Source organism: Palaemon carinicauda, chromosome 30, assembly GCF_036898095.1.
Source record: "Palaemon carinicauda isolate YSFRI2023 chromosome 30, ASM3689809v2, whole genome shotgun sequence".
NCBI lineage: Eukaryota > Metazoa > Arthropoda > Malacostraca > Decapoda > Palaemonidae > Palaemon > Palaemon carinicauda.
Window position 1 is genome coordinate 90940424 of NC_090754.1, and position 26492 is coordinate 90966915.

The 26492-nt window shown below is 38.6% G+C and overlaps 1 protein-coding gene across 2 annotated transcripts in view; it reads left to right on the forward strand.

The window, feature by feature from the left end:
* LOC137623348 (kinesin-like protein KIF23) overlaps positions 1-26286 on the forward strand; it is a 180855-nt gene extending 154569 nt beyond the window's left edge. The window contains exons 15-16 of one of the 2 annotated variants that reach the window (XM_068354170.1): positions 5696-5764; positions 24948-26286. In XM_068354170.1, coding sequence (XP_068210271.1) covers positions 5696-5764; positions 24948-25094 — 216 coding nt within the window. In that variant the 3' untranslated portion in view covers positions 25095-26286. The remainder of the gene's footprint in view (positions 1-5695; positions 5765-24947) is intronic. The other variant, XM_068354171.1, reaches the window with a different exon arrangement.
* The last annotated feature ends 206 nt before the right edge of the window (positions 26287-26492 follow it).

Sequence of the window (26492 nt, forward strand, 5' to 3'; positions counted from 1 at the left end):
AAATCATAGCTTAAGTCCCTTTCGGTGGCAACTGCTCATTTTGGTGTTAGTAGGGATTCTACAGACTTAAAAGTCTGATAGGATCAGAATGAAAGAGACCTGAGTTGGGAGATAGAGATCACCAACCCTCTCAAGGGAGACCTTCTCTCTTCTTCCCCACAATAGATGCTCTTGGGGGAGACCCCCTCACCTGTTGTGACACATGGGTCGGCTATGTTCAACACATATCGCCAGTGCCACAAGTCTTTCTCGATTAGAGTGCAAGGTTTCTGGCTCCTAATCTCTTCCAATAACTCCCTTCTTGTCACACCGTAGTGGTTTTATCAAAACACAATGATGGTAGTACCTGGACAAAGGTATTCTGGGCATAGCATAGAACACCCAGTCAAAGATATTTTTTTGCACGACTACTGTTCGTCTAGCTGTTAGAAGATGGAATTGGGCGTGAAACAACTCTATTGTCATCTGTAACCCGATTCAGTGGGGGTAAGAAGAACTTCCTAACAGTCATTCTAACCAGGCGGACTCAAATAATAAGCATCGAGGATCTTTCTCTCCCTCAGTTAGCCATCTAAGTCTTGACCCTAGAGGGAGTTGTGGAGAAGATGTCGGATCACGTCTCATTTCAGGAAGTTCTCCAAAGTACTAATAACCAGTACAGGGAAACCAGGCACCCCTATTAGAGGTCCCCCGACATCAGGAAAACGCTTAAGCACTCCTTTCTTCTGTTTTTGGAGGAGATTCATTCATAAAAGGGTATCAACAGAGCGATTGAAGACCCTAATAGTGCCACAGTTACAACAGGCAGAATAGCACCCGGATCGATTCTTGCCTCCAGAGATATCTCAACAGATGTGTTCTCTCCTTTTCAGGGCTACTCATACAACCTCACTCAGGGATTTACCACGATTAGTCGTATCCATACTACCCCTCAACTGGAGGATATTCAATATCACCTCCCTCAGAGAGGCTTTTCGCAATCAGTAACGAAAAAAATAGCTGAAACGTAGTCCACATACTACAATCTTTGACAGTCGTGCCTTATGAACCACTGTGTCAGTCATCAGACCATGACTTGACACTTAATACGGTATTCCTTCTTGCTCTCGCCTCAGCAAAGAGGGTCAGCATGTTGAATGGTCTTTCTTACAACGTACATTTTAGGCAATGGGAACAGGTAACACTCGGCTTTGTCAGTGGGTTCTTTGCTAAGACTCAAAATCCGGCCGTTGAAGTTCCAAGATGTGGGCCCTTCCGGATGGAGAGTCTGCATTCAGTAACTGATTATCTAGCTAAACAGTGATAATGCTCTAAGGTCTTACCTCAAACGAACCACACGAGCTCGCTCACATGTTGACAAAATGTTTGTTAGCAAAGGCAGAGTCATGAGGAATACGATCTCCATGTAGAATCGACAGATAAGAGATCGTGCCTTGAATCCTGGCTCTCCCCTCCAAGGGTGTAGGCACAGAGCTCATAATGCTAGGGGCAGTAGCACATCCCAAGCATTCAAAAGAACTACTGTACTTTGTGTCGCAGGTACTGGAAGCGTCAGATGACCTTCACAGCCCACTACCTGCAAGACACAATCTTCAGGAACCTGGATACCTTCTCTATTGGACGTGTGGTGGCTGCACCACATGTGGTCTAAACACCTCAAGCTCCCTTGTTAGACAAGTAGCAGTTGGTTGAGGACACATGGTATTCTGGATTAGTCTGAGGTAAATGATAAGAGTGACTGGCCTCTTCTTTTCTTTATCTATCCCTCTCTTGGGGTATAGCACCGGTGTGCTGAAAGCTGGCGTCCTTTGTCTGCAGGTATGAACTATTTCTCTTATGTGACCTGATATATGAGGCGAGTCTTTCCCTATAAAGAGCGAAAGGGTTTTAATGGAGTGTCGGAACAAATAACAAATTTGTGTTATTCCTAATGATACAAACCTTGAGCTCTTCATTCAGATTTGTCCCGCCATCAGCTATCCCCCCTGCAAGTCCTGTCTGCAATAAAAAGTGCTGGTATAACACAGGTGTGTGTGAGCGTGGTAGCCGGTACTACCCCCCCACTACCCCCTCCTCTGTTAACTAGTTGTGGGTAGTTATACCTAGATTAAAGTCTTATGGCTAGTTTCCAGCTTTGCCGAAAGTATATTCCTTAGAAAGAGCTCACGGTTTGTATTATTAGGAAAAGCACAAATTACTTCAAGTTTATATTAACACTTTCTTTATTCACCTGATGGTATGCTCATCTTCCTTCCCTCTTGATATTTGATACCAAGAAATAGGGGATACTTTTGTTTTCAAAACCAAGTACAGTAACAAGGAGCCCCTGGCACTATGCTTATTGCCATTAACCTCTAGAATCTCTCATTACCTTACTAGAGGCATGTGTCTATTGAAAGGAAAGAAACTGGGAAATTGCATTTAAATTTTAGGGGTAAACATTGATAAACCAAGCTTCTGGATAGCAGCAATAGGAACAGCAGGTGAGTATAGAAATAAATTTTATTAAAAATAATGTTTTTGAAAATGTGATGTATATATATATATATATATATATATGGCTACTATTAGGTATAAGGAATCGGGTTTTAGAGACACCTGACAATCGGGTTCAATCAGTGTTCCTTTCCCTGCCTCTGTCTCATCCTCTTACCCCTCTCCATTGCCCATTCCTGTTTCCTCTCCCCATTCCCAGTCTCATTATGTTACCAAAGTTCAAGTTAATCAAACAAGGGAACATAGTCGAAATTTTAACTACCCTATATGTTTCCCATTACTGTAGTGTTTCATGTTCCCCCAACTACTAAGAATTATGAGAAGCAGCAAAGTTATGGTATGGTCACCAATTCTTAGCCTACTCTCCTCTTCTTTGTTGCTAATTTAAGGATTTACTCATTCCTGATGTAATTTGGGATAGCACACATCAGCAGATGTTGATTCAAACATAGTAAAGAGATAGCACACATCAGCAGATGTTGATTCAAACGTAGTAAAGAGATAGCACACATCAGCAGATGTTGATTCAAACGTAGTAAAGAGATAGCACACATCAGCAGATGTTGATTCAAACGAAGAAAAGAGATACGTTGGCTCCTCAGAGGAGTATAATATGATGGGTAGTGAAGAGAGCATGGGAGGAAACTGTTAGACAGAGGATATTGAGAGGAAGGCAGAAATTGGATGGCAATGTATGGTGAAGGATGGTATGCAGAGAAGAGATCTGTTGGAGAGGAGGATACCTTTAATAGAAGCATTGGAGTGTGTGCATCGGGTAACTGACCCCTTAATGTAGGAACACTGGGAAAGAAGAACAGATAATTCTAGGTTAGGCAAACCATTTAAGATTCCCTTCTCTCTAATGAAAGATCACTGAAAACTCATGAAATCTTCTAGATTAACACCAGCTGCTGCTTCTGCATGTGTATTCTCCAGCCCTCCTTGTTTACTTCCTTTGCTTTGTAGGCCTTATTTAAGCTAAAGGTGCATATGCTGGTTCAACACCTTATGTTGGTTTTGATAACCAAACTTTAAAGTAGTTTATGATATGAAGTAGCCTTCTAGCTTGTTTGACACTGCTACAGCACAAGCATCAGGGCTTTTTTTCATTCCTTAGAAATTTTAGGCGCAAGAGGTGGAGATCCTTATGTAAGAAATAACATGAAAGCATTACTGTACAGGCATGACAGAAAATTACATTGAATACACAAGATATTGAAACAAAAAAAATAACATATATTTTATTAAAGATCTCAGAGTCCAAAATGACGGCTGGTATTCATGTCATAGAGTGTAGCAAAAAAATAAAGCATCAATAATACTGTAGTAAATTTTTTATAAAGAAAAGTGCATATTGTAAAATAGGCATAAAAAAAATTAATCACTTTAGGTTGCAGTCACCCGTAGAATCTGAATTAATAATATAAAAGCAAGTACAGTATAGAAATATTGGAATGCTAATATGAATTGTAAAGAAATACTACCTAGAAGTAACAAGGTTGACCAGTTATGCTAGAAATATTACCCAGTTTATGTAAAGTAATAACAGTACCAAAAATACCGAGTGACCTAAAATATAACGTCAAAAGAACTGAACAAGGAAAAATGACATTCAACTCGTATTTTATTCATAGCACTGTCTAGGTAACAGTTCATGAACTGGTTACTTATAAACACTCGACTCTAAAACTAGAAGAAAAGTAGCAATACATAATTTAAGGCCCTGAAAAAATTGCCAGTATGTCACTAACAACTCTGAAAATCACAATTCTCAGGACGAATAAATTATTTGTAATCATGAAATGTCAATCTATATCATGATGTCAGTATTAAACCTTTTACCCCCAGGCTAATTGGAACTTTCCAACCCTTAACCCCCAGGGGTTATTTTTTTCAAGCACATTTTGCAGTATATTTTCTTTAAATTGCTCTAACAGCCTTAATTTTTGTCATAGAGAGGTCAGGTTGGTCTCATTCTCTTGGAAAATGCCTGAAGTTTCTCAAAAAATTATCAAAAATATTAAAAAAAATTGTAAATAGCAGTTTTTTGCAAGGACATACCGGTACGTCCATGGGGGTAAAGGGATGTGTTTTGTGAAACGTACCAGTACGTCCTTTGGGGGTAAAAGGGTTAAATACAGTAGAAATGAAAGAGGTTACATTTTTGTTGCATATTTAACAGAAGTGAAAACGAGCAATCAGAGATGTCAGACCTCCGCCAATGAATATTGCCAACATTTAACTAAATTCTACGGACATCACCTCCCACTTTTCATATGCTTACTTTACAATAGATTATGAAACGTGCAATGTTGATCCAGAATTGTGAGCTTGATTCGTATCACCTCCAAAATTCCATTTTTTTTTCTGATGCATGATATTGATCCATTGTTAAAATTTGGTTTAAATCTAGTGCCAACTTGTTGTACGTTATCTTTAAAATTGTGAAGAATGGAAATCCGCATCATCTCCAAAAGTTGGAGTCGTCCACGGCTGCAAATCTATCTTCGATGGAAATTTTGTCAAAATCTGTCCATTTGTTTTTATGTAATCTTTAATATTGGGAAAAATGCAAATCTGGATCCAGATCATCTCCTAAGATCTGTCTGTGGTGAAAATTTCGTCAAAATCCATTTAGTACTTTGACCTAATCCTGTCCACAGACACACAGACAAATACATAAATAAAACAACTAGAAAATATAACCTCCTTGGCGAAGGTAATAATGAATAACTAGAAGGAATGAGAAAGTGTTTAGAAGAGGCATGGAAAAACAATGATCCCAAATGAGCTGGGGTTTTCTGGTTCTATCAGTTAACAGTACTGAAATAAATGTAATGTCATTTCAGTACTTTAATTGAGTTTGATTCACACTCTTAAATCGGGGCTCATTTAAGATTACAAATGTGGGCAAATATATGATTGATGGTTTGTGATAAAAATGTTTTATATTCAGTTGCTTATTCATAATCCATTTTAACTTGACTTCCTTTGAAAGATAAGCACTTGGCTATTTTTAGCTTATTTCTCCACTGTTTTCAAGTAGAAAGTTAAAGTAATTAGTTTTTTCTCTTTATTGTCCATTTTAACTTGAGCAGGATACTTTCAGTTTATTTATCCAATGTTTTTCAAATATAAAATTGAGGTAATTTTATTTTTTTTTCCTCCCTCAAATCCTTTTCATTGTCCTGCGCTTAAGAGTACCGCACCAAAGTCAAATCTCAGACGCTCTAAGTCATTTGGGAGTGATGGATTGGAAATGTTGCATGTAAGTTTCAATGTTATTTTGGGTGTATTTTAGAAGGGGAAGTATTTTATAGCAAAACTTTTATTTAAACTTTTCCCTTCACGGGATTAGATATGGTGTCGGTTCTATATTGCCTTATTGTGATTATTTTTTTTTTTTTTATTCTCCTTTTCTATGATTTTGCCGTTCTGAAAAATGCACTGGACTACCGGGAATTAAGCTCATATAAACCTATTTTAAATCTATCCTTTGTCTCGAAAATGCTTGAATATGTAATTCTTAAACAACTAGTCAGCCACTTAGAGGTAATAGAAGCTTTGCCTGAAAACCAATCTGCTTAAAGAAAACTATACTCTACAGAGACAGCCATCTGCTCTGTTGTAAATGATATGCTAGAAATTATGGATGAAAATAGATGTGGTATCTTAATACTGCTCGATCTCAGTGCTGCTTTTGATACAGTGGGGCATGAACTGCTACTAAATGATCTACGGTCTATCGGCGTTGAAGATCAAGCCTTCGAATACCTAAAAGACTAATTAGTTGGTAGAAATTACTGTGTACAAATTGGAAACTCTTATTCATCATATGAACCCTTAAACAGAGGGGTACCCCAGGGAAGTGTAATAGGCCCAATCTTATTCTGCATCTATACTATTGGTCTATCAAAAATGCTATAAATACATGGCGTGAAGTTTAAACTATTGCAGATGACACACAATTTTACTTCTCCATAAATGATATGTGTGACACTACTGAAACTCTAAACCTAATCCTTGATAGTTAGAAAACTCCTGCCACTTCGCTAACATGTCTTTTATTTCCATCGTAGAAAGGCAGCCCTCGTTTTCCACCCCCTCCTCGCTACTGAGCTCCTGCAACACCTCCGAATGTTGCATCTCCTGGAGCTTGATCAATTCCTGTTGTGAGCTCTTCCTGATGCTCCTCGACAAGGTCGTTCACGTCTGCCTCATCTACTTCAAGCCCCATGGACTTTCCAAGAGAAACAATTTCATCCACCACAGTAGGTTCAGGGTCATCAGGGTCTGGCGTATCGAACCCTTCAAAGTCCCTCTCAGCAACGGAATCTGACCACAATTTTTTCCATGCTGAATTAAGAGTTCTTCGTGTGACACCCTGCCATGCAATAATTTTTAAGCAATGGACAATATTGAAATGTTCCCTCCAAAATTCACAAAAGGTGAGATTGCTGTTGTCTGTAACATCGAAGCATTTCTTGAACAAATGCTTCGTGTACAGTTTTTTAAAGTTGGAAATGACTTGTTGGTCCATGGGCTGGAGGAGTGGCGTGGTGTTGGGCGGGAGATAAAAGACCTTGATGAATCTGTACTCATCAAGAATATCCTCTTCGAGACCAGGAGGGTGACCAGGGGCATTGTCGAGGACCAGGAGATATTTCATTGGCAGGTTTTCCTCAGCCAAATTTGACTGCCAGACCAAAGCACTAATGAACCCGTTCTGTGAAGAAATTCCGCGTAACCCAAGCCTTAGCATTAGCGCGCCACATCACTTGCAGTTTTTCTTTCAAGATTCTTTGGTTCTTGATAGGATGTGATTTTTCTGAGTGGTACGCGAGCAGTGGCTTGACCTTACAGTCACAGCTGGCATTGGCACACAAGGCTAGAGTTAACCGGTCCTTCAGGGGTTTATGGCCCGGTAGTCTCTTCTCTGCTGTGATGAATGTCCTCCTGGGCATCTTCCAGAAAAAGCCAGTTTCATCACAGTTGAACACTCGTTGGAGGATGTAGCCTTGTTGTGCGATAACCGAGGCAAAGGTTTTGACGAAGTCTGCCGCTGTTTTTGAGTCTGAACTTGCTGCTTCCCCATGCCTCACAACCGAGTGTATCCTAGTCGTTTTTTTTAAGTTATCTAACCAGCCACGACTGGCTTTGAAGGTTTCCATGGCCGTCGAAATCTCCCCCCTCTCGGCTGCTTGCTTCCTTATCAAGTCATCGTAGATTCTGCTGGCCTTTTCACAGATGATAGTCCTGGTCACGCTATCTCCCGCCAACTGTTTCTCCTTTATCCATATTAAAAGAAGCCTCTCTATCTCGTCATGGATATCACTGCTCAGCTTGGAAAGGATGGTTACTAATTTGGAAGGCTTGGTGCTCTTTATAGCATCCTTCTGCTTGAGGATGGTACATATTGTTGATGTACTCCTCTCATATTGGCGAGCCAGCTCAGTCACTTACACCACTCTCATGTTTCTCGATTATTTTATCTCAATTGTCATCATATGCTTTTTCTTTTCACTACCCTTGATTGCACTCGCTTGCTTTGGACCCATTGCTTATTCACTTAATTCTGCACTGATTAATGCAAAAAAACACAAAAAAGGCAAACACTACGGCCGATGCTCGGAGATAACTTTACGCGACAGAGATCCGACGGAAAGACCGAGTGATGCTGTCCTGGTGAGAAGCCTCTCGCACACTCGGCCACCTGGTGGCCGCATAGGGAACCGCTTTGTATCTCAAATTTTTCTTGTATCTCGGGACAAAAAGTTGCTCGAAATTTTCCTTGTATCAAATTTCTCGTATCTCGGGACAAAAAGTTGCTCAAAAGTTTCCTATCAAATTTCTCGTATGTTGGGACACTCGTATCTCAAGGTATTACAGTATTGATATAAGATTAATTGTAAATAAATATCCATTAAACTAAAAGGAAAAATATGTTACGATCTTTTACTTAATTACCGAAATAAAAAAAATAGATGGCTAATGGATTTGATATGCATACTCTACGTAGTAGCATTGTGCGTTTGTACCTACCACACAGTACAGTTCGTTGTGATTGAAAACTTGAATATGTTCTTATTGATATGAAAATAATTTTTAATAAATAACCATTAGACTAAGAAGAAAAATGTTAAAATATATTATTTATTTACCGAAATGAAAGAAAAATAAATAGTTAATGTGTTTGATATGCATATGAATCGCATTGTGCGTTCGTACATACAGTACAATAGTTTTAGTTTATTGGATTTTTTAACTTAAAAATGTACTTATTAATGAAAAATTCATTGTAATTAAATAATCATGAGATTAAAAGGAAAAAATGAGAGAGAGAAAGAGAGAGATGGGGGATGGAAAGTTGGTGAGGATGGGGACGGGAGCGAGGCAAGCAACAGCCGCCAGTGGTGACAAGAGTACAGTGAACCTTCGTTTATCGCGGTAGATAGGCTGAAAATCCGCGAAGTAGGGACACCATATTTACGTATTTATTTAACATGTATATTCAGACTTTTAAAACCTTCTCTTTACGTAGTACTGTTAACAAACTACCCTTTTATGTACAGAACACTTAATGCATGTACTACAGTACCCTAAACTAAAACAGGCACAAATATTAAAGGTGATTTTATATCATGCGTTTCCTAAACACGCCAAAAGCACGATAAAAAATGACAACCTATGTTTTGTTTACGTTTATCTCTGATCATATCGAAGAAACAGACGCGTTTACACATCTGTGTATAGGTTAGTTTTTGCATCGACAGCAATCTTACCAAGTATTGATTATATGTTGACTTTGTTATTACCAATGTTCTACTTAATTTTTCTTAGAACTTCCAAATAAATGAAATGAATGCCATTTATATAATGTTTTTCTTTATGACGCCGCCTGAAACGGAAACCTTCCATTTGTTCACGCTCCATCTTCGATCATAATAAACAAACGAACGCATTAAACACACATGCTCAAAGTGATAACTAATGCTATAACAAACATTTAGTAAACATTATGATGTTACAAATATTTTACTTATCATATCCATATAAATTCTTAAATTCGTAGAAAAACTGGAAACCTTTTTTTCCTTATGCGTTTAATCCACAGTAGCAAACTGCCGCTAATGACAGAATGATAATTTACGATAATTTTAAACTGTTACGAAAGATAATTGTTCTTTCCATATCCAAAATACTTTTCCTAACTTCAGTTATAAGTCAACTTGTACCCACCTCACCATATGCAAAAAAGGTAAAAGAAGAAGAAAGTACTAGGCCATTTTTAAAGTCATCGAAAAATTAAGTTACCGCTATTACGGTCGATGTGACAGAGAGAGAGAGAGAGAGAAAGAATGGTTTTAAATGTACTGAATAATAAATATGATAGGTTATAACACATTGGAGCTTATGTAATATTAACTGTATAGATGGTTTGAATAAGTTAAGAAATGGTGTACAGTAAACAATTCTTTGTTAATGTATTCGTACCGTGCATATTCTTGAGAGCGAAAGCTAGACATCAGCTGATGTGATCACAGCCAAAAGTAAAACAAAAAGAAGTAAAAAATACTCGATTTTTAAAACACACCCGAAATTTAAAAACATAAGTACATGTTTTATTATAGTGCAATTGACTATTTAAAGAGTAAAAGTTTTCTGGAATAGAATGGTGTTTCCTAAAAAATAGTAGTTTGCTGACAAAATCGGATACTGTATTTTAAGCTATGATTGAAATGGATGTATACACGGTATAATTTTTTCGTTTTGTATTTAATTGACACTTTAAGAAAACCGATTTTGGTTTCTTCATCTATTTGTAATTATTGTTTAACACGAGAGAGAGAGAGAGAGAGAGAGAGAGAGAGAGAGAGAGAGAGAGAGAGATCAGCTGTTGTAATCAAATGCCGTGTTTTTGTTTCCTGTACCTCCTGAAGCGAGGAATTGATCGCCACAACTAACAATAGTCATGTTAATTTAATTCTTAAACTCAAGTTGCCATATGTGAACTAAGGTTTTATTTCTTACGGATAGAGAGAGAGAGAGAGAGAGTTGTTTTAAATGTAATAAACAAAAAAAATATGATAGGTTATAACACATTGGTGCTTATGTAATATCAACTGTATAGATTGTTTGAATAAGTTAAGAAATGGTATAAACAATACTTCGTACGCGCATATTCTTGAGACCGGCAGCTAGACGTCAGCTGATCTGATCACAGCCAAAAGTAAAACAAAAAGAAGTCAACAATACTCGATTTTTAAAACACACCCGAAATTTAAAAACAAAAGTACACGCTTTACTAATGTGCAATTAACTATTTAAAGAGTAGCAATTTTCTAGAATAAAATGATGTTTCCCCCAAAAATAGTGGTTTGCTGATGAAATCGGATGCCGTATTTAATGAAAAAAGTCCGCGAAGTCGTGAATCCGCGATGGCCGGAACCGCAAAGTAGCGAGGGCTCACTGTAATGCGTCATAGTGTGAATGTACATGAGTAATAACTTATTTTACTATAAACTAATAACAAGTAGAGTAAGAATGTGTTTTTATTGTTTCTATGACCTTCAAATATATCAATAATGTGTTTGTTCAAGTTTCATAGTACCAAAATCCCAAAATAGACACTTTCTCAATGTCCAGGAATGTAACACCCCGTATTATCATTATTTTTTATGGGTAAATTATGTTCTGTTAACACAACCTCTCCAGGAAAATAAATCCTGTTTGTTCCGTAACTGGAATACAAACCACACTATTTATTAGGGGTATTACTTTCGGCGTACCTGAAATGACGAGCCATTAAAGTTTTAGCGAGGGTCAACTACCCACACCGCTAGCTAGCTGGGGTAGGGGGAGGTAGCTTGCTACCGCTCCCACTCACACACTTGTGATTTAGCTCACTTTTCTTTTGGCTCAGATTGTGAACGGACATTGCCGCTCTTCATCCTTCGCCTTTATTGGACTGCCATTAATCTGTTTTTTTCTTTTTCTTTTTCTAGTGTGTGTTGACTTCTACAAATATGCGCACCTGCACTGGCCAGCCCTGCGGAACTTTTATGTCGGCGGTGGAGACCAACCCCCACACCCTTTGCCCTGCTTGCAGAGGTTAACAGTATGATTGTGATAATAAGTGTAGGGAGTGGTCTGCCACCCAGTGGGAGAGGTTTTGGCGATGACGGAAGAAGTCTAAGCGGGATACAGTAGGGTCTCGAATTATACGATTCCCCTTTTATGCGATAGCTATTTTTCAAAAATAAATTTTCTGTATCTGCGAAGCTGTTCAAAGTCTGCTAGTCAAGCACTACAAAAATTATCAAATCTATATCTTTTTAAGTACATTGGTAGCCCTAAATACGGTGATTTATAATAAATGTTACAAAACAATATTAACATTACATCTTATTAACATAATTTCATTATAAATAGCCTATTTAAGGATAAAATTTCACAACAATGAAATCAATTGTTAACTGTGCGAGTCCAGCTGACAAAATGTAAACAGAATTGTGGTTACATTCTCGGCAATCTTTATCTTTCTCTAACCTTTCGATAATTTTAATGGTAGTGTTAATGATGGTATATTAAAGCATTATTTTTTTAGTACAGTATATTAAAGCTTTATTTTTCCCTTTGGGCGTTCAAGGTTTTCACGAGTAGACTGGGGTTGTTTATTGGCAGTGAATAGCCTAAACTTCGGTAACGAGTCGGCAATATTTTGTCATATTTTAAAGTTTACATATGATTTGCAAAGATTGGTTTTGTTGAGTACAAAGAATAATTATAAAAATATCTCTCTCTCTCTCTCTCTCTCTCTCTCTCTCTCTCTCTCTCTCTCTCTCTCTCTAAACACGACATTCGATTACAACAGCTGATCCATTCTCTCTCTCTCTCTCTCTCTCTCTCTCTCTCTCTCTCTCTCTCTCTCTCTCTCTCTCTCTCTCTCTCGTGTTGTACAATACTTACTAATAGATGAAGAAACCAAAATCGGTTTTCTTAAAGTGTCAATGAAATACGAAACAAAAAAAAATATACTGTGTTTACAGTACATCCATTTCAATCATAGCTTAAAATACGGTATCTGATTTTGTCAGCAAACCACAATTTTTTAGGATATATCATTTTATTCTAGAAAATTGCTACTCTTCAATTAGTTAATTGTGGTTTAAGAAAACATGTGCATTTGTTTTTGAATTTCGGGTGTGTTTTAAATATCGAGTATTGCTGACTTCTTTTTGTTTTACTTCTGGCTGTGATCAGATCAGCTGATGTCTAGCTGCCGCTCTCAATATGCGCGTAAGAATACAGCAACAAAGTATTGTTTATACCATTTCTTAACTTATTCAAAACCATCTATACAGTTAGTTAATATTACATAAGCACCAATGTGTTTTAATCTATCATTTTTTTTGTTAAGTACTTTTAAAACACACAAACACACACTCTCTCTCTCTCTCTCTCTCTCTCTCTCTCTCTCTCTCTCTCTCTCTCTCTCTCTCTCTCTCTCTCTCTCTCTCTCTCTCTCTCTCTCTGTGTGTGTAACAAATGAAATCTTTGTGGCTTCACAAAGTATTAATTATATTAAAGGCAATCATGATTAAACTTTCCTTACTTTCTCCAAACTCGCACCATCTCTGTCACATCGAACGTTATAGCGGTAACTTAATTGTTCGATAACTTTAAAAATTGGCCTAGTACTTGCTTCTTCTCTTACTTTTTTTATAGATGGTTTCATAATTGAAGTGGGTTCAAGTTGACTTATAATTAAAGTTAGGAAAAGTATTTTGGATACAGAATGGACAATCATCTTTAGTAACAGTTTAAAATTATCGTAAATTATCATTCAGTCATTAGCGGCAGTCTGTTATTGTCGAATAAACGCAAAAAGAAAAAATAGTTTTCCTGCTTTGCTACGTATGTAGGAATTTATATAGATACGTTAAATGATATTTGTAATAACATATTTACTAAAAGCTTTTAATATTATTTATCCCTTTGATCATGCGTGTTTAATGCCTTCGTTTGTTTGTTATGATCGAAGATGTAGCGTACAATAAACGAATGGAAGGTTTCCGTTTCAGGCGGCGTCATAAAGAAAAACATTAGATTAATGGCATTCATTCCATTTATTTGGAAGTTCTAAGAAAAATTAAGTAGAGCATTGGTAATAGCAAAATCAACATATAATCAATACTTGGTAAGATTGCTGTTGATGCAAAAACTAACCTATACAGTACACAGATGTGTAAATGCGTCTGTTTCTTCGTTATGATCAGAGATAAACGTAAACAAAAGATTGGTTGTCGTTTTTATTGTGCGTTTTGGCGTGTTTAGGAAACGCATGATATAAAATCGCCTTTATTTTGATAATTCTGGATTTTCAATGATACAACAAAAGCTAGTCTATAGAGTGATGGTTTTACTATTCACCAGTTGTCTTATACAATAGATATGACAAACATTAAAATTTGTCTGTATTTTGGGTCGTGTAATAACGGAAATATATGGTGTTTACACCCATCCTGGTATTGATTTTAACCTTTTTTCAAGTTATTAGAACTTTAAAGCATATTAAAATTTTGATTTATTTACAAGAACAATTTTATATAAAAAAGAATGCAGTATAGTACATAGAAAGTATTGGAAATGGGTAGTAAACACGTTTGAATAGGCAAGTTGCTGGTTGCCATGGCCCCAATGGAATTATTTCTGTTAGTTGTGTGTTTCGAAATCTGCGATTTTCCATTTGTACGAGGTCATTGATTGACCAAATTCTCGCATAATTCGGGACCCTACTGTATTTCTACTTCAAAGGGTGAAAAACCCAAGGCCGCCTCTTCCGTCTCCCGACCCTCCTCCAAAGCTCTTACTCGTTCAGTCTATTCTGAGAGACCGTCGAGTAGTAGCGTAGACCAATTTAATATCGGCCAACCCCAGTCCTCGAGAGAGAGTGTTGCTTTCCCTAGCGAAGCAGAAGCAGCAGCCCCCCCCCCCCCCTCAGGCACTCGCACGATCGAGTTTCTTGCCCACCAAGTTTCGAACTTGTGGGTAAATACCATCCTGAAACGTCGAACCACGGTGTTTGAGAGATTCCACCAACAAGTCTGCAACGCTGAGATAGCTAGACTCAGATATTCCTCTCTAGAGGGAGCCCACCTGCTTGAGCCTAAGGACGTGGAGAGATGGAGGAAGTCCCATCAGGACTTCCTCCTCCATAGGGCTTTGACATCCAAACCCTATAAACCTTCAGCTCCTCAGCAATCCCGTCCAACCAAGACCACGACAACCAAGACATCAGGGTAGACAATGGTGTCTAAAAAGCCTTTTCTTGTCAAGGACAGGAAAGGCAATAAGTCCTCCAGGGGAGGAAAAAATCCTAGAGGGAGCAGCTGAGGCTGCAAACGCTACGATAGGGGCTTCCCCTGCTTGTCCACCAGTGGGGGAATGCCTACAAAGTTCCTCGGACAGGTGGAAGCAACTCGGGGTCGAACCCTGGACAATCTCCGTGATTCGTCTAGGATATCGCGTCCCGTTCATATCATCTCTCCCTCCCCTGACTAGGAATCCAGTGTCGATAGACTCCTTTGTCATGGGATCAGCAAAGGAACCGGCCCTTCAGGCAAAAGTCCAGACCCTGTTGAAGAAAGGCGCTCACCAGGAGGTCCTCGACGGGTCCCCAGGCTTCTTCGGTCAACTCTTGTAAGAAAGGCGTCTGGAGGCTGGAGACCAGTCATCAACCTCTCAGCTCTGAACAAGTTTGTCAAGCAAACTCCATTCAGCATGGAGACAGCAGACACGGTCAGACTAGCATTAAGACCACAGGACTTCATGTGTACATTGGACCTAAAGGACGCGTGCTTTTAGATCCCAGTCCATCCGTCTTCAAGGAAGTACTTAAGATTCAGCCTAGACAACAGGAAATACCAGTTCAAGATGCTGGGCTTCGGTCTTTCCACAGCACCTCAAGTTTTCACCAGAGTGTTTGCCCTAGGGTCATCTTGGGCACACAGGATTGGCATATGTCTCCTAAAGCTATCTGGACGACTGGCTAATACTAGCAGACTCGGTGTCAACCCTTCTTCAACACTGAGACAAACTTCTGAGACTTTGTCAAGATCTGGGGATCAGGGTAAGTTTCAAGAAGTTATCCCTGCTTCCTACGCAAAGATTGGTATACCTAGGCATGATAATAGACTCCAATCTCCACAAAGTCTTCCCATCAGATGACAGAATAGCAAGGCTGAGGAAGGTCGCAAGACCCTTCCTCAGACGAGAAGAACTCCCAGCCCAGACGTGGTTACGTCTCCTCGATCACCTTTCATCACTGGCTCGTCTAGTTCCCAATGGTCACCTCGGGGTGAGATCCCTCCAGTGGTGACGCAAGTCCTGGTAGAATCAGACTCTCAATTCCCCGGACATCCAGATCCCCATGGGATCAGCGGAGCTGACAAACCTCAAGTGGTGGGTGGCAGACGAGAATCTTCGAAAGGGAGTGGATCTTCTCGTCCTCCCCCCGGATTTGATGCTGTTCTCAGACGCTTCAAAAAAAAAAGGGTGGGGGCCCCACGTGCTGCACCACACAACCTCAGGCCTCTGGTCAGAGTCAGAAGAGTACCTCCACATAAATCTCCTAGAGATGAAGGCCATCTTTCTGGCCCTTCAACAATTCCTGGCGGGCCACTCAGTGTTGGTCATGAGCGACAACACCACATTAATGGCTTACATCAATAAGCAAGGTGGTACTTTTTCGCAGTAACTGTCCCATCTAGCAGTAGAGGTACTGAGATGGGCCGAGATCCACTCCCAGCAAAAGGAATGTGCTCACTGACAACTTAAGAGCATCTCAGATAGTGAGTACCGAGTGGTCTTTGGATCATGTAGTAGCCAACAAAGTCCTGACTTTGTGGGGTTCTCCGACATTGGACCTTTCTGTAACGGCCCTGAACTTCAGGCTCCTGTTGTATTGTTCCACAGTCCCAGACCCCAAGGCTCTCTGGCAAGATGCTTTCCAACAATTGTGGGACAACATCGACGTTTACGCCTTTCCCCCGTTCTGTCTGATGAGGAAGGTACTCAAGACCAGAACATGGTCAACCTTTCTATAACCCTCATAGCTCCGCTCTGGCATCACGCACAGTGGTTTCCGGATCTTCTGCAACTCCTAACAGAGCCCTCAAGAGAACTCCCTCCACGACACAATCTACTCAAACAACCACATGCCAACATATTCCACAGCCGTAGCTTCGCTATGACTTCACGCCTGGAGACTATCCAGCATTTCTCTCAAAGAGGATTTTTGCAACAAGTTGCGATCAGGATGTCTGGACACCTGCGAAAGTCATCAGCAGCAGTCCACCAGGCAAAGTGGAAAGTCTTCTGTGGTTGGTGTCGTGGAAGGGGTATCTCTCCTCTCGATGCCACTACTGTATTCCAGCAATAGTGGAGTTCCTCATATGTTTGCGTGAAGAAATGCGCCTGTCAGTCCCGGCTGTAAAAGGCTATCGCTCAGCCTTAAGCCTCGCCTTTAGACTGAAAGGAATGGACATTTCTTCATCGCTAGAATTTTCCTTACTAATACAGAGTTATGAACTTACTTGTCCTCAGTCTGAAGTGAGACCTCCCCCATGGAACGTGGTTCGAGTTCTCAGGTCTCTTAAGAGACTCCCTATAAACTATTACGCCAGGCAACAGATCGCCACCTAACTTGGAAGACGGTGTTCCTGCTAGCTTTGGCTTCGGCCAAGCGAGTCAGTGAACTTCATGGTCTCTCATATGACATCGCCCATTCAAGGGGATGTGGAGAGGTAACGTTCAGCTTCATCCCTGAGTTTATTGCTAAGACTCAGAACCCGGGAGTAGCGTATCCACAATTCGACTCCTGGATTTCGAGTCTTCATTCTTTAACAGATGACCCTGATCATCTCTTACTCTGCCCAGTGAGGAGTTTGAGGCTGTACCTTAAGAGAACAGCCGTAGCCCGTCCTCGTGTGCCTGTACTATTCGTCAGCACAGGAAGGACCAAGAGGAGGGTCACCAAGAACACCATATCAGCATGGATTCACAAGGTTATAGACCGTGGACTGAATCCAGACCCTCTTCCTTCACGTCGCCCCAGAGCTCATGATGTCAGGGGCGTAGCTACGTCCCTAGCATTCAAGAGAAACTTCTCACTGACGCAGGTTCTTCAAGTTGGGTTGTGGAAACGTCAAACTACGTTCACATCCCACTACCTGCAAGACGTGACCCACAGGAGACTTGATATGTTTTCTATCTGTCCTGTGGTGGCTGCACAACAGCTGGTTTAAGACCTCAAGCTCCCTATTGGACAAGTAGCAGAAAATTGAGGGCATTGTTACCCAGTTTTAGTTTGCGTGAATGAAAAGGTTTGACTGGCTCTTATACTTTTCTTCATCCTCCCCTCTCTTGGGGAAAGCAGCTTCCTGGCTTCTCTGCACAAGCTGACCTCAAACCACTGCAGGTAAACCATGCTCCCTTGTGTACCTAGTATTAAAAACTAATACTGTTGCGTCCCCATACCCTAACGAGGTGGTATTGGGAAAGTCTTGGTTACAACAGTTTTTCCTTCCAAAGACTTAGGAATAACTTTACCGAGACGGTCACACTTTTATAGATCTCAACACAGCTTGCGTAGGCCGTGGACCTTGCGTAGCAAGGTTTTAGCGAGGTGCAGGGACTCCTTATTGTTGAGTACTGACATACTCAGATAAGGAACCCCAGGGTAAAGCCAAAAGCCAGATTGGCAGGGACATCCACTCTTCGTAATGGGTGAGTCACCCCTAATAAATAGTAATTTGTATTTTTCCAACGATACAAACCTTAGCTATTTATACAAACTTGCCCGCCAGCCTTATCCCCCTTGAAGTCCTACCTCCAAGCAAAGTGAGCTAAATCATATATGTGTGAGTGGGAGCAGTAGCAAGCTTCCCCCCCCCCCCCCCCGCTAATTAGCAGTCTGGGTAGTTAACCCTCACTAAAACTTTAATGGCTCGTCATTTAGGCTACGCCGAAAGTAATACCACTAATAAATAGTTAAGGTTTGTATCGTTAGGAAAAATACAAATTACCCACGAAATTTTCATGTTAACAGGGAGTTAAGTGTAAAGGCTACGTGTACAGTGAGTAGGAATAGTACGAGTCGACTTACCGGAAACTGTCATCACTTACAAGTGTTACCTTAGCTAATTTAGCTACATTATATTGATAGTAATTTACATATATTACAGTAATATACACTACAGTATCAGCAAGTGTTATTAGATAGGAACAATAGTATTTTGTTGTTACTGTACGTAATACATATAAGCATAAGTGTGGCGATGGCTTGTGTTATGTATATATGTTCTGTACTGTACACTTATTGAAAAGTGTTCATTCATTAACACAATACTTATACTGTGGTAGAAACCAAATAAGAACAATATTATGCTATATAGTCGGTTACTTAGCATGTTAGTTGACCCCATGGGGGTAGTGAGTTAGTAGGTTAGAAGTTAAGCTATCCTACAGCATGTATTCATGGATTCTCACTTTTCGCGCCTGTCTTCATTACCTAACCCGCGCAAATAAGGGCTGATTAGTGAATATGGGAGGGCATAAAATTATTGTTAACCCTCTCATGATCCTGAGTATTACAAAATTGCAGTCAGGCTCACAACTTTGGCCAGGAGCAAAAATTTCACACTTGCAGTGAAGTTTTTTCTGTGACTCAGTACGGACAAACTATACTGTAACAGATAAGATCTTCTGATTTATTGTATCATATCTAAGAATGATTGCAATTTTTATTGATATAAGCAGAATATCTTTGCAAAACTTAGCATTTAAAAAAGTTTACAAAATATAAACATTTTGTGAAGAACATACAAATTTTTTGCTGCCTAATTTCCAAACTAGAATTATTATAGAACTCTCACAGTTATCCAGAAAATAGGTGGATGTTCATCAGATAGAAAAGGCTGGAAACCCCTGCCCTAGAGTATATGTCCCTTACGGAACATCATGTAATCCTCAGGGAAGATGTCATGGTGAAAGTCCTGTATACTCTCCCCTCGACAATCCCCTGAAAATTTCAGATCTACATACTACTCTACAGGCAGTAGCAGTACAAAAACAGTATCAAAGTATGAAGTATACCATCTGCTCGCTTTACTTGCCCCTAGTAACAGTATCTCCTTTGATGATGTAGCTCAGGTGATAAGCCAGTTCTCTCAACCCATCTGGGAGTTATGAACAGCATATATCTTTTATGGGTAGATGGCTTTGTAATATAAAAATGCATTCTAATAGCATTACTAATAGAAGATTAGATTTGGGGTTCGTAATACTGTCCAGGTAAGCCTACATCATATTGAGATGGGTGCCTAGTAACTTATTGTCCTTCCAAATTGAAGCTCTTAACTGTTTAGCTTAGTTTAATTAGTTGGCTTAGTTTCACTAGAGAAAATTGGATGACTGGTATACAAGTGATCATGCACCAATAGTAATTACAACTAACAATTGTCTACCTGAATACAGATCACCTCGTTGCTGCTTTGATAGAGCAGGGTGGCATAAATTTAAAGAACTGATTGAAGTAGAAGGTAATGCAGAAGAGATCCAAAGTGTTGGTAATGCCATCGACATACTCACCAGAACTTTACACAGTAGCTGGAATACGTTCCTTTCCAAAAATGACAAGTTTATACATAAATGACCAATTCCTAGGTGGTCACCAGAAATTCAGGTCATACATAGATCTAACAGGTTACCACAAAATATCATAACTTACAGTGCACTGTTTCTTCAATGAATAAAAGAACCCCACCTTCTATTGTTTGGAGGAAAGTTTGCAAAATAGCTGGCAAATATAAACTCCAAATTTACCATCTGTGTTAAAAGTAATGATCAATATATTAGTAATCCTTTGGAAGTGAGTAATTCACTAGCTGATCATTTTGAGAGAGTATCCCAAAAGTCATAAGACTATCCAGGCTACCCTTATAGATGCCTAGAAGAACAGGATTCTAACTTCACATCAGACAAAGAGGAGGCATACAATCTTCCATTTACAGTAGAGAGAGAATTTTTACTCTTCACTATCATCATGTAATGATACAGCCCCATGCCTAGATGAAAATCCATGTGCAATAATAAAGCATGTGTGTAATAATACTATTTTTTTTTAGATAAGTATTATCAGCAGAATATGGTGTGACCATAGCTTCCCAACAGTTTGTGAACTACCCATTATTTTGGCATTTAAAAACCAGGAAAGGACGGTATTAGCTGCAAGCAACTGACCAATTATACTTACTGTACCTCTTGTTATGTAAAATCATGAAAAAGATGGTCAATGCAAGTCTCATATGGATGTTGGAAAAGAGCATTTTTATCACCAATGCTGTGTGGGTTTTGAAGAAAGTTCTACAGTGCAAGCACTAATCTGTCAAGAGTCATATGTTTGCTAGTCGTTTACTTCCAAGGAGCCTTATGTACAATAAACAGTATTCTTTAATCTCAAAATGTACAGTATATAATACTACATGTAGGTATGGTATCTTTAAAACTGTCCATGACTGGTGTCATATGTGAGTTGCCTTTATTCATTCAGGCCTTTTAACATAGTGTTTCTTCCAGGGAAGGAATTCTCTGTCTGAAAGAGAATATATGGAAGAATGAGTTTTACAGGATAGCATGCTTACTGTTACTTTATTTTCACTAGGAATCTGTATTCCTTGATGACATTCTCTACCCACTTTGTGGGTAATCTTTCTATTCAATTTGCAGAAACAAGAATGGTAGTTGTTGAAAGAAAGCTTCATCTTGTAATCAATCGAATTATCAGATATATAGATTTGAATGGCTTCAAGTTTTCAACAAGTAATTCAGTTGACATTCATTTGTCGCATTCGTAGAATAGAAGTAATAGAAGCTTTGCCTGACAACCAATCTGCTTACAGAAAACTAGACTCTACAGAGACAGCCATCTGCTCTGTTGTAAATGATATACTAGAAATGATGGATGAAAATAAATGTGGTATCTTAATACTGCTCAATCTCAGTGCTGCTTTTGATACAGTGATGCATGAACTGCTACTAAATGATCTACGGTCCATCAGCGTTGAAGATCAAGCCTTCGAATACCTAAAAGACTATTTGGTTGGTAGAAATTACTGTGTACAAATTGGAAACTCTTATTCATCATATGAACCCTTAAACAAAGGGGTACACCAAGGGAGTGTACTTGGCCCAATCTTATTCTGCATCTAAACTATTGGTCTATCGAAAATGCTACAAAGGTATGGCGAGAATTTTAAACTATTTGCAGATGACACACATTTTACTTCTCCATAAATGATACACATGACACTACTGAAACTTTAAACCGAATCATAGATAGTGTTAGAGAATGGATGACATTTAAACAACTAGAATTAAATGAGAACAAAACTTAATTGATGGTGGTGGGCAAGAGAAACAGCGTGAGAAACTTAGGTTATATTCAAATGAACATAAATAATGACTCAGTGCTGATATCTAGTAAAGTTTGAGATCTAGGTGTATTTCTTGACTGTAACCTGTCTCTAAATGCCCTAATAAGTAATGTATTAAAAACTGCTGGTTGTCATCTAAGAAATATTGTGTCTATAATAAAGTACCTGGACGAAAATTCTGTGAAGAAACTTGTGATAAACTGTGTTATTACCAGGATTGACTACTGCAACTCTATCTATTACAATTTACCAAAAGTGCAACTAAAGAAATTACAAAACATAAACAGAGGAGCAAGACTGATAAAAGGTGTCCCACCTAGAGAAAGGATCACCCCTAAACTAATCGATTTACACTGGCTGCCGATTAAAGCGAGAATTGAATTTGAAATGTGTACAATAACCCACCAAGTTATCAGAACCGGTCGTCCAAAATACTTATGAGAATTGCTACACATTGTGCATCCAACAAATCATGTCGACATGAGAATAGTTACAGATGACTTCAAACTGTTGGAACCTAGATATATGTCTACTTTAGGCTCCAGAGCCTTTAAATATGCGGCCCCGAGATTATATAATAAACTCCCACGAAACATTCGAATGATTGAAGACATTAAAGCTTTCAAGAGGAAACTGAAGACTTTCTTATTTCATGAGTCTTTTGACAGGGACGATTTAACAGTAAATGAACAATATGTGATAATGAAATGTTGAATACTCTGAACGAACAAAGTAAAACGACAGTGGAGGTCCTGTAGAGAGTGTGGTGCCCCTGCTGTATGGGACCGGAAAAGCAGCCATCAAAGTAAAAAGTAAGTAATATGCCAAGACCCAGATATATGTATATATATATCACCCAAAACACTGTTTAGGGATCACCGCCCCAAAAAGGTGGCTAAGAGTTGGGTTGGATGCTATATACAATGAACCATTTTAGACCTTTTCGAGCCCAAGAACTTCTCTTTGATTGTTTGTGGTTCCTGAGATACGCTTACTCCTTATTTTTGCGTCCTGTCCTTTATACCTTGATGTAGTGTACTCATCTCCTCCACCGCCATACTAGGACCTCGGGACATTTCCAACGAACCCAAGAACAAATCTTTACTCCTTGTGGTTGCTGAGACACGCATACCCCTTATATTCATGACTTCGCGTCCCTACCCCTTATACCTAAGCGTAGTTCAGTCATCTCCCCCATTTCCATACACAGGACCGCGAGACCTTTCCAACGATACCAAGAACACCCCATTACTCGTAGTTCCTGAGATACGCATACCCCTTATTTACACGTCCCTACCCCATATAGGGAGGGGAATGCCCATCGCCACACCCCCTATACATCACGGGACCTCGAGATCTTTTCAATGAGCCCAAGAACACCTCTTAACTCCTTGTGGTTGCTGAAAAACTTTCACTTTAAAAAAGTCTATGGTTTATGGTGTATGGTTTTTTTTTTTCATCTGTTAATATAGGACCTTTTGGCAAGACCCCTAGGAAAGGAGAAGAGATTGGGTATTTTCTCTGGGCGGGGGGGCCTTGCCAGGCCCCTAAATAAGGGCCAACATATTCTGTTGTGCAAAACAAAAAATGGGATTTCTGGGTTAACCTTCGAACCATACATCAAGGAGAGTAGATTGTCATACTGTACTTCTAAAACTGTATATAGCCCTTATTTTATCTAATTTGTGATATGGATATGGAATATATTCTTCAGACTGCCCTATCAAGTTGTAGACTAGGTTCTATTTAGTGTGCTGGCATCAGATTGATCATTAGTACTTTTAGGTCATCTCCCATCTCAAGTCTGATAGCTGATATGGGTGAATGGCCTCTGATTTTCAGATTAGGTAATGGTATAGGTTACAGAGGTTTCCTAACTCACTCGCCTTTCAAACTTCCAGTAAAGAAAATTGCTTTTCTTACTGAGGCTCACTTTACATCCCCAAAGCCTAATTGATTCAGAGTGAAACATCTACTGAATGCTCTTGAATCTTTCTAGCAGTCAGGTGTTTCCTTTTATGGCATCAGTTAACCCTCCCTGAAAACATCATCTAGAGTTTTGTCAATATTTTACTGATTTTAAAAGCAACACAGTAAATGAAGAAATTCATACTACCTTTTGGGAACACTCCCAACATGGAGATATTGATTATATGTTTACAGATGGCTCCAAATCCAGTGTTGGCATTGGATTTGAGATGTAAAATAAATCTTGTAGTTAACTCCCAATAGTTTAGATTATTTCAGAGTATGCTTAAGTCCAGATGGAAAAATAAAGCAGCATATGACATGCGGGAAAAAGAATTAAGTGAACTGGATGCTCAGGATAGAAGAGAATGGAGAAGGCTCATACAAAACAGCGACCCCATATAGAGGTGGATAAAGACTGTAGACAAAGCAGTAGTTTTGATTATTTCCATCCTGGCATCCCTTGGATTTGTTTGGAAGTGTCCATTGGTAAATTTCCCTTATCCAAGTCAGTAGTCATTGTCTGTGTCAGGTCAGTGCCATTGTAGACCAGGTTCTAAGATCAGTGGATGAACTCTTCATAAATGTAAAAGGGGAGAAGGAATATTAATACGTCTGATCACAAATGCCAGTAATGGGACGTGGGGGACTCAAGTGTAGTTTTAAACCTGCTTTATGGGCACTTTCTCAGAAAAAAATAGGTTAGAAAGTAGTTAGGTATGTGCATATGCTCAAGGAATTTAGCAGGATATTTACTGAGGATAGGGCTTATCTGTCAACTCTAAAGAATAACTTTCCAAAATTAGTCATAGTATTTTTATTTACATAGGAAAAGAAGGCATTCATGATTGTATAAAGCATATATTTTTCAAATATCAGTATTTTCTACTATACTTCCTATGACATATGTTGTTAAAGATTTCCAGAAATTAAATTCATGTACTCATAAGATCATTATTTCATCCCAGTACTTATTTTGATTTACAGGGTGAAATCACTCTTAGAGATGATATCTTGGCACAAACAGAGCTGCTGTCAGCTTCTCTAAAGCGATCATCTGCTTCAAGTACAGCCAAAAGTGCTTCTTCCAGTCAAGAGAATCTTAATCCTAGTGTAAAGCGTGCAAGATTCTAGGTGGAACTTTTGGATGTACTTAATATTGTGTAGCTGTTTTAATCATATATTGCTGCCTGTGTTCAATATAGTTTAAAACCTAAGATTTTATATTTTCCTAATCTTACTTTAAATTTAATGAAAATATGTACGCTAATCATATTTATGGAGGACAGCAACACACACCTAAAGGTTTAGAAAATTAGTCGTTGTAGACCATCAAGAAATTGTATTTAGTAGTCTTCCTATAAAACATAAATAGGTTACTGTATGTTATCTAAAATTCAATGATGTTAGTAAACTATAAAAGATCATTTGTATTTTATCTTGCCTGGACAGTACCTAGTAAGTAATTCACGGTACCTATTTTTAAAGCAAAATAATAAAGTAGATTTTTTTTTTAACTTGTAAATATAGAAGTGATAGTTTCTTTTAATTACTTTAGGGAAATTTGGCTTCGCGTATGATTCCAAATATTTCAAAATAATTATTTGTTATATGTAAGGTCAGTATGAATGTTTTGGGACAAGATGTGAACTATTGGATGATGATATGACCATAAAAGTGTATATATTTGCTTCTTGTTATGTATGCTCAGTTTTCTTATATTTGTTAATCTCGTTACATTACACTATAAGTTGCAAGTCTGCTTATTTGACAAACTTGAAAGAACTAACCCAATGTATTGTGGCATACTTTCAAACAAAAATGTATAAGAGTTAACATGTCAGCACTAGATTGGGGGTGTAGTACACAACAGAATAACTTGTATGTATGTACCAAATTCTTCATAGTTTATTATTTTTTTTATGGAACTGGGCTTGTTTCTGTTCTTGAAATGAACTACAGTAGCTCTTAAAAATTGTACTATAATTAAAAGTGGTCATAAGAGTACTGTTATTATTGTTAGATCAGACTGTGCTACTGAGTCCTGATGAATGTTTGAAAAATGCATTTGCAACAACAATGCCCTATTATGTACTGTATAGCTAATTATAATCTTACCTGTTTGAATATGTGGATTTTATTCTGCTTTAGTTTTATTAGTATTGATTTTCCTACAGCACTATTAGACATCTTCTTAAAGAAAAGGTGGATATTTTTCATATACTATGTATAGTAAATTCTACGTTGTTAGGCTGTCGTGTACTTTATGCATTTTATATGAATATTGTAATCTGTAATATTTATAGTAAAACAATTTAATAGAAAATGTTTTATATTATCCTGCAAAGTTCATATGTACAGGATTGCTTTGTTTTCCTCTTGCACCTTTTGTAATAAATATTTTTTTGGGCTCAAGCCATGTCGTCCTGATGGAAAGTTCCTTCTGGCAACTTCTACATTATAATATTTCTGCGATTGATATTACAAGAGAGTTACCGTTAGGTATCACGGGGTTCCAACCCCAGGAAACGA